This window comes from Mastomys coucha, unplaced genomic scaffold (assembly GCF_008632895.1).
Source record: "Mastomys coucha isolate ucsf_1 unplaced genomic scaffold, UCSF_Mcou_1 pScaffold16, whole genome shotgun sequence".
NCBI lineage: Eukaryota > Metazoa > Chordata > Mammalia > Rodentia > Muridae > Mastomys > Mastomys coucha.
The window spans coordinates 56,048,656-56,057,733 of record NW_022196898.1 but is presented as its reverse complement, the minus strand read 5'-3'; the positions used below and the strand labels follow the sequence as shown (position 1 = coordinate 56,057,733).

At 47.8% G+C, this 9,078-nt stretch overlaps 1 protein-coding gene and 1 long non-coding RNA gene across 3 annotated transcripts in view; one reads left to right on the top strand and one right to left on the bottom strand.

The window, feature by feature from the left end:
* The first annotated feature begins 675 nt into the window (after window positions 1-675).
* LOC116093612 (glutathione S-transferase Mu 3) lies at window positions 676-5,555 on the top strand. Its single transcript, XM_031375159.1, has 7 exons — window positions 676-700; window positions 1,260-1,324; window positions 1,608-1,689; window positions 1,776-1,876; window positions 3,274-3,369; window positions 3,451-3,561; window positions 5,292-5,555. Exons 1-7 carry the CDS (start codon window positions 691-693, stop codon window positions 5,379-5,381), a joined length of 555 nt encoding a protein of 184 aa, XP_031231019.1. The 5' UTR covers window positions 676-690; the 3' UTR covers window positions 5,382-5,555.
* LOC116093614 overlaps window positions 2,531-9,078 on the bottom strand; it is a 16,433-nt gene continuing 9,885 nt past the window's right edge. Inside the window, exon 3 of one of the 2 annotated variants that reach the window (XR_004119766.1) lies at window positions 2,531-2,624. This is a non-coding gene — a long non-coding RNA (uncharacterized LOC116093614). Of the gene's footprint in view, window positions 2,625-8,547; window positions 8,732-9,078 lie in introns of those variants that run through there. The other variant, XR_004119765.1, reaches the window with a different exon arrangement.

The window sequence follows — 9,078 nt, the reverse complement described above, 5'->3', positions numbered from 1 at the left end:
CACCCAGTAGGGGGCCGTGACAGGAAGCACTAGGCTGCTGACAGGGCTTGGGGGATCCTTCCTGTGAACCTGATCAGATTCCAAGGCCTGAAGGTGTATGGGATCCTACTCCTGCCTCTCCTGGGCTGTGGGTGTGAGGCCCTTTGGCTTCAGGTTCAAAGTCTCTGAGGACAACTGGAGGGAAAGGCAGTGCCTGAGTGGAGTTTAAGGCATTGAGGGCAGAACCATTTACAGGGTCCCATCCACCTTTCCCTTAGCGCCTCCTTAAAATTCCCCAGCTCAAACTACCTGAAGCCAGTCTGAGAAGACCACAGCACCAGCGCCATGGCTATGACCCTGGGCTATTGGAATGGTCGGTGGAGTGAGAGAGGGATCCGCCTGGGGGTTGGGACTAGAACTCAGGCGGGAAGTTCAGAGCGATCCAGGCTACTTCTAGCAGAGGAATACTCCTCTTAGCACCCTGGAGCTCACAAACTTGGGAGGCTGTAGGTGTGAAGGGAGAGCATGTGTGAGTGTATGTGTACACACACTGCGTTTGTGGAGGGTGAGAGGATTCATCTGAGAAGATGAAGTCATCCAGTGAAGGTCCTTCCATTTCTAACCTCTGTAAACCATCTCTCCCAGCTGACTCACCCCATCCGCCTGCTCCTGGAATACACAGATTCAAGCTAAGAGGAGAAGAGATACGTCATGGGGGATGGTAGTGACACCTTCCTGATCAGACACCTGCTTCCCTCTTGCCCAGGGATGCCTGTACCCAGCCCCTAATCCCTCAGCTTTGCAGACCTCCTACAGCTGGAGCTAGAGCCAGCTCCTTCCAGGAACCCCTTGAGGGTGCAGTTTGGTTTCCTTATGCCAAGAGAATGGCCAGGTGTGGGGAGCTTGCTTTTAAATCCAGCACTAGAAAGGCAGAGACAGGTGGATCGCTGAGTTTGAGGTCAGCCAGGTCTACACATATGGTTTCCAGAAAGCCACGGCTACAAAATTGAGAGATCTTGCCTCAAACAGTAACAGTGAGACTGGAGTTCCTGGCCCACCTGTATTTATAATTGGGCTGAGTTCATTTTGGGGGTCCCATAGGGCCCAAGCTTCCCTTCTTGCCAGTTGCTCATGCCTCTCCATCTTGTGAGTGACTTGGTGTGAGGGGTTACAGTTCCCCCTCCTCAGGGTCTCTTGCTTGTGATTCCTTGGGTGGGTCAGTGAGGATGGAGTGTCAGACGATGCACTGATTTCCTTTCATGTCATCTTGTCCACCACAGCCCCCAACTTTGACAGAAGCCAGTGGCTGAGTGAGAAATTCAGTCTTGGCCTGGACATTCCCAATGTAGGTGCAAGGAAGGGGAGGTTTGGGGAAGGCACAGTGTTCTCACCTCATCTCCTCACCTGGCTAAAGGGTTTCTGCTCACCTACTCTCCTTCCTGCTGGCTGCACAGTGTTTCTGTGATGGGCTGTGTCCCAGCTCTCTCATTCAGTGCACACTGTGCTCATGGAGAGCTTCCCATTGGCAGGCACACCGAGCGCCAGGCCACATGTCTGTCCTCACCCAGGGAAGGGAAGAGATGTTGGGACCCCATATCCCACCTGACCATCTCTGCTTGTCTATCCAGCTGCCCTACTTAATTGACGGGCCGCACAAGGTCACCCAGAGCAATGCCATCCTGCGCTACCTTGGCCGCAAGCACAACCTGTGTGAGTGGGGCTGGCTGCAGGGTGGGGCATGTCAATCCCCTTGTCTTGGCTGGATTGGGAGGCTGAGTATTCTGTGTGTGCGGCAGGTGGAGAGACAGAGGAGGAGAGGATTCGTGTGGATACTCTGGAGAACCAGGTCACGGACACCCGCATACAACTCATGATAGTCTGCTGCAGTCCTGACTTTGTGAGTGGCCAGTGGGTGGAGCAGACAGGGTTCGCAGCAGGAGTTAAAGTCTTGCATGGGGATCTGTAGCATCCTCCTTCAGTAATGAGCTGTGTTACTGATTCTCCAAGCTTCCCTATCTTACCAGCAGAATGATTTCATTACCTTAGTGATCTATCACATCAGCCCATTATCACTACTCGTCTAAGCGTCCTAGATGTGGTTGAGAGTCTATAGAGTGAACGGTCTGATCTTAGACATTTAATGAAGAGGTAAAATCCCTGCCATGTCTGTCCTGTGACCACTTTCATGTGTCATCTAAGCGAGTGTCCACACTAATGATTTTCTTCTTAAAACACAGACTCAAAAGATGAGGTAGGGGGCTAGAGAGATGGCTCAGCGGGTAAGAGCACTGACTGTTCTTCCAAAGGTCTTGAGTTCAAATCCCAGCAACCACATGGTGGCTCATAACTACTCGTAATGAGATCTGATGCTCTCTTCTGATATGTCTGAAGTCAGCTACAGTGTACTTATGTATAATAATAAATAAAAAAAAAAGATGAGGTAGAGGCTGGGGAGATGGTACAGAGGGGAAAGTCTTTGATGTGCAAGCATGAGGACTTGATTATAGATCCTCAGTACCCCACATTAAAAAACAAACCAGCCAGGGAGTACCTTGGAGCACCATGGGAAAAGAAGCAGGAGGATTTCTGTGCTTGCTAGCCAATGAGTCCAGCCAGTCTGTGTGCTCCAGGTTCAGTGACAGACGCTGCCACAAAAACATAAGGTAGAGAGAGATTGAGAAAGACATTGGGTAGCAGGCTTTAGCGTCCACAAACGTACACACAGATAAGCTTGCCTATATACACCCCCCCCCACACACACACACATATTATGAAGATAGGAAGCACGGGCTTGGGAGTGGTGTGCACAACGGTCTCACATAAGGTACCCAGTACTTTCCAAGCATGGCACCATTAGAAGTAAGGACACCTTCCTAGTAGGCAGCTTAGGGTCAGCCAGAAGATCAATATTAGTGATTGCTCTTCAAATATTAGATGCATGCTCTTCAAATATTGAAATTGTTCTTATCCATCCATTCCCCCTGCCCCTGCCCCAAAGCCAGTATAACTTTGTCTTCTCCTGGGATCTTTAGGGCCTTTGTTTGTTTCTGTGGCTCCATTGGATCTCTGGGACCATAACATGCATGATGATACTTAGGAAGACCTGGGTATGACTCCTAGCAGCTAGGTACCAGTGGACAGATCTAAGGACAATGCAGCACTCCTGTCTGTTTTCCAAACATCTCTGACAGACGAGGTCTGCTACTAAAAAAATGGTGGCGATATTCATGAGCCCAGTCCTTCAAGGCCAGGGAGCCTATGACGAAAGGTGGTGACAGCTGTTCTCTGCCTCAGGAGAAGCAGAAGCCAGAGTTCTTGAAGGCTATCCCTGATAAGATGAAAATCTACTCTGAGTTCTTGGGCAAGCGCCCATGGTTTGCAGACGACAAGGTAAAGGGAGGGCTGGTGGGGAGGAGTTGCCGCTCTTCCCTGGTGTCACATTCCAGCATGCTCACCCTTGGCTTCCTGCAGGTCACCTATGTGCATTTCCTTGCTTATGACATTCTTGACCAGTACCGTATGTTTGAGCCCAAGTGCCTGGACGCCTTCCCAAACCTGAAGGACTTCCTGGCCCGCTTCGAGGTGATGCCCTGATCCTGCTTCCCTTGGGTTGTCTTCTCTATCGCGTTCTTTTGATAGGTTATCTTTCTGCCGGTGAAATGAGCTAATTCAAGCCAGATTAGAGTATACAAAAGCAGGTTTATTGGGAAAACCCTCTCGGGCTGGTGTGTTCACTGATCCCATGGAATACGGCCAGGGAAGTCGCCTTGGAAGGGGGAGATAGAACATAAGGGGAAGGGAAAGAGAGGAGACTTTAAGAGAAGGGCAGCCCGGCCCCTGAGATGGAAACTTCAGGGTAGAGGGGGTATGCCAGGTAAGGACTGAGGGATTTTGGAGAACAAGGAGGCCAGGTCTACTTTAGTATATAAAATAAACACCTCAGTTGTTTTTCCTTGGACTCAATACCAGCACCTTTCACAATGCCTTTCTAGTTCTGAAACTAAAAGAAAACCAATTTAGGGTTTTTTTTTTTTTTTTGAGTTTTTTGTAAAGGTTTCTGACAATATTTATCAAAATCTCAAAATGTGTGTGTGTGTGTGTGTGTGTGTGTGTGTGGTGGGGTGGGTGGGGGAGGCATGCATAATGCCGCAGTCTTGGGACTAGGGCAGCAGAGTGCTGTAGAAACCCAGTCTGTGAGATGCATGTGATATTCCTCTCTGCTGCGGAACACAAAATCTTGGGTCATCTACCCAAATCTGGGAATCAGATTAGTGTAGATCCAAAGGCTTCTCTACCTTTGATCTGTTGACCTTGCTCACTGCCCATCAAAGATACACTTTCCCTATTAGTTCTCATTGGCTCTGGTTCTGGCCCAGGCTGGGTACCCTTTGGGGACCGTGCAGAAGCTGGCATGGCTCCAGGGCAGGTGGCTGGAGAAACAGAGTGGCACCTTAGCCCAGCATGTGTATAGTCACTGGTGGATGGATGCCTTTGCACCCTCTGGAATTGTCTGTGTATTCTCTACCCTGGTGTATGGCTTATAACATGATATGCAATGATATGCAGTGGCCCCTGTATTAGGGGTGGAGAGGGGTACAGCCATGGGGTGGTGAGATTATACTTGGGAACCACGGGAAGAATTGTTAACTCTGCTCTCAGGGAACTGATTAGAATCCTGTTCAGCTTTTCTTTGTGGCCTGTTCTCTTGATGTCTCCTTTCACTGAGGATTTGCTGAGTCACTGGGTTCTGCCTGTCTTCCTGGTTCTTTTTTCCTGTTAGATCCCTTCTCTGTTCGAGAATGCAAGCTAGAAAGTGCTTCCCAGTGGAATGTCTGTTCATAGGGGTGAGAGGGAGACAGAGAGAAACAGAGACAGACAGAGATAGAGACAGACACACAGAGAGAGAGGGGACAACGGAGAGGATGAGAAAGGGGAGAGGGAGAAAGGGAGGAGGAGGGGGAGGGGGAGGGGAAGAATGGCAGTTCCAGAGCCAAGCTGACCCCACCTCTGCCTCAATCACTACTCCTGTAAGAAGGGGCAGTTGAGGTCTCTGGACCTCAGGTTGCTTTCTGATAACTGGCTATAGTATTTGCTGAGCCTGTATCGTGACCTTTAGTGGATATAAAGCACCTTCACAGGGTCTAGTCTCTCAGTATAGGAAACGGAAGAGTTCTCTTGCCAGGGCTGGGAGCTAACCTGGCCGGGCTATGGTCCAGAGCTTGAGCCTTTGAGAAAGGCAGTTCCTGACCTGGGGCTGCTCCTCTGAGTGGGCTGCAGGCCTGAGATCGGGTTGTGTCCTTCCCAATTCACAGGGCCTGAAGAAGATCTCTGCCTACATGAAGAGTAGCAGCTTCCTCCCAAGACCCGTGTTTACTAAGATAGCCCAGTGGGGCACTGATTAGGCCCCTGCCATGCTGGCACTCACAGGGGGACCTGTCCACACTGCAGATCCTGCAGGCCCTGGGTGGGGACAGCACCCTGGCCTTCTGCAGTGTGGCTCCCGGTTCTCTCTCCTTCCCGCTCCCTTCTGCTGCTGTGTCAGCCCCATCTCCTGGCCCTCACCTGAGTCAAGCCCATGCAGCCTTCATTCTCCCCACTGTCTTTCACATGGCTCCTTCTTCATTGACTCCCTGGCCCAACCTCACAGCCCTTTTCTGCGATTTGAGGTCTGTCCTGAGCTTAGGCTCCATAGACTTACCCAGGAGGTCAATACTACCTTAGTGCCAGCCCTCCCTAGAACTACCCTGGAGGTCAATATTCAGTGCCAGCCTGTTCCTGGTGGAGGAGCTGCCCCAGGCCGGTCTCCTCTACAATAAAGCCTGAAGTACACTTGCCATCTGTTGTGTTTTTCTTTTGCTCTTTAGCCTCGCCAAGCATCGTAGCTGCTTCCCAAGAGTCTGAGCTCTGAGCCTGTAGTGCCGGGCTCTAAAACGTCTAATGGAACCAGAAGAACTTTGACATGTCTTGGTTCTAGTCTGAGACCCTCACAGCAAGGATAAAGCTCTCTAGAAGCTAGAGAGGGAATCTCATTCACTGAGGCAGGCTGGGACTTTGAACTGTGGTGAGCCATGGGTCTCCATGAGTCATAAAGCTGGTGGTGTGAGTGCTCAGGAGGAGCCCCGGATGGTCTCTCTACCTCTCACAGTTCTCAGAGAGCTGTTCAAAGATGAGTCTGTGACAATCAAACCCTAGTTTTCGGCAGGTATAATGTAATTAGCTAGTCTTGTTGTATTCAGGGTTTGAGTATGGGTGGAATGGTTGATTGCCAAGATAGGCATGGCTCTGGGACTGACCTGACTAGGGCAACTGGACTTGAAGAAACACTGAAACTAGTACAGAAAAACAGGGACCTGTGGGCATGCAGATGCAGATGCAGGAGCCGCCCAGAAAGTGAGTGATTACAGCTGAACAGGAAGGCGAGGTTATTCTATACCTGTGGGTAAGGAGGTGTGCCAGCTAATCTCAGTAGGTGATTACTGGCTGGTTATGTGTGTCAACTTGACACAGGCTGGAGTTATCACAGAGAAGGGAGCTTCAGTTGAGGAAGTGGCTCCATGAGATCCAGCTGTGGGGCATTTTCTCAATTAGTGATCAAGGGGGTAGGGCCCCTTGTGGGTGGTGCCATCTCTGGGCTGGAAGTCTTGGGTTCTATAAGAAAGCAGACTGAGCAAGCCAGGGGAAGCAAGCCAGTAAGGAACATCCCTCCATGGCCTCCGCATCAGCTCCTGCTTCCTAACCTGCTTGAGTTCCAGTCCTGACTTCCTCTGGTGATCATCAGCAATGTAGAAGTAAGCTGAATAAACCCTTTCCTCCCCAACTTGCTTCTTGGTCATGATGTTTGTGCAGGAATAGAAACCCTGACTAAAACAGTAGGGATGTACAGAGGACCAGTCTTGGGCTCAGTCATCCTGGAGGAAGAAGCTGTGGTCTTACTTTCTGCACACAGTGTCCACATCTGTCCTTGGGCTTTGTCATTTCCATGGGTCTGAGGCATTGGAGTTCTTGACATAGGCACGTTCATATTGACAATATCCATTCACTCAGACTTCATCCTCTCCCCGAAGTTGATATTTTATGTATCAAATGGATTTCACTGAGAGCTACCCAGGTAGTTTGTACAATGTTGTATGTTGGTGTGGCTATGGTGACATTTCCAGGAGAGTTGTACTTTGCCTCAGTAGACTGAGTATAGAAGACCACCCTCACCACTTGGGGTAGGCAGCGTTCACAAGCACCGAGGTGGAATCAAAGCCAGATGATGTGTGAGTTCACTCTGTCATGCCCAGATACCCATCCTCTGCTGGCCTAGCCACATGCTTCTCATGCTTTACCTGGAGGTTTCCCAGTGCCTCCTGTTCAGTCAGGACTGACTGCACCATGGGCTGTGTGGGGTCTCTTATAGTCAGCACATGATGGGCTGCAAATCACAGGAGTCCCTTTTCATTAGAAATAATATGCACATATCCACAGAATCCAAAGTAATATGCCTACACATTCTATTGACCCTGTCTTATGGGTCCTGGATGATCTTGGAAGGAAAAGGCCAAAACACCGGCAGTCTTTTTTTTTTTTTTTTTTTTTAAGATTTATTTTATTTATTTTGTGTATGAGTACACTATAGCTGTACAGATGGCCGTGAGCCATCATGTGTGTGGCTGCTGGGAATTGAACTCAGGACCTCTGCTGGCCACGCTTACTCCGGCCCCACTCGTTCCAGTGTAATTCACTGTAGCTGTCTTCAGACATACCAGAAGAGGGCCTCAGATCTCATTACTGGTGGTTGTGAGCCACCATGTGGTTGCTGGGATCCGAATTCAGGACCTTCGGAAGAGCAGTCAGTGGCGATCTTTAATGACCCTCTTACCGTTATTGGTATAGACCTCCCAACATTTTTGTTGAACACCCAGAAAGACAACATAATCAATTGTTTAATTTAAACATTCATGTAACATTTTGATAGGGCTCAGAAAAAAACACCCAACAGTTTTAAATTAAGTATTGATTTTGTTAAGACTCAGTTTTCCAGATGAGAAAAATTTTAGTAGAACAATAGAACAGTAGACAAATATCTCTATCTATTTAAATAACTCTATTTAAAAATAATTTTGATGCTAGTATATTGAACTTTGACCTCAGTAGTTAATAACCTTTAGTCATCAAGCATGTAACATCATTAAGACTTATCATTTACAGGCTCTGTGTACCTTCTTCAGGCTGTTTATAAACTGACTTAAAGTTTTAAAAAAAATTGTCTTCGGGGACTGGAGAGATGGCTCAGAGGTTAAGAGCACTGACTGCTCTTCCAAAGGTCTTGAGTTCAATTTCCAGCAACTACATGATGGCTCACAACCATCTATAATGAGATCTGATACCCTCTAGTGGAGTGTCTGAAGACAACTACAATGTACTTACATATAATAAATAAATAAATCTTTTTAAAAAATTGTCTTCAACTTTTATCTTTTATTTTTAGCACAAAAATCTTATTTTATTATACAAAATTCACCCTAATAACAGGTATTTTTATTTACCCTCTTTAACAAAAATATATTAATTTTCACATTTATACCCTTTTCAACTTGTATTTTGTAATAAGAATTTGATTCAAAGTATGTATGTGGCACAGTGTAGTAAATTAAGATTATCTGTACATGTATAGTCAAATTTCCAAGCTTTGTTCTTCCTGCAAGTCTTGGGAAAACTTCATATCACTTGGACTTTCTTGTCTTTCCTCTCTGTGGTCTCACATACTCTGAAAGTAAGAGAGAGTTTTACATTCTATGAAGAACCTGCCAAGATATCAATGACCTTGAACAGTGAACACTCCCTGTAAACAAGAAAAAGCAGACAAGGAAATACCGAGACATCCAAGTATCTTTAGGTGTTAACCCTGTAATTTCAGACTTAGGTGCAGAAGATGTTTAGTCCACTTGTTCTAGCAGTGGGAGCATGGGAACTCAGACAGATCCACCTGCCTCCCAAGCAGTGGCATTCAGAGTGTGGCCACCACCATACACAGCCCTGTTTTTATTTATGTGGATGTGAGGGGTTGTGTGTTTGTGGATATCTGTACACGGTTGCATGGAGGTTGTCTTAGTC

What these genes read in the sequence shown, in the direction of transcription:
- LOC116093612 (XM_031375159.1), top strand. An exon ending in TTGGCCTGGACATTCCCAAT is followed by an intron (nt 1,325 to 1,607) that starts GTAGGTGCAAGG and finishes TTGTCTATCCAG; the next exon opens with CTGCCCTACTTAATTGACGG. An exon ending in ACTTCCTGGCCCGCTTCGAG is followed by an intron (nt 3,562 to 5,291) that starts GTGATGCCCTGA and finishes CCCAATTCACAG; the next exon opens with GGCCTGAAGAAGATCTCTGC.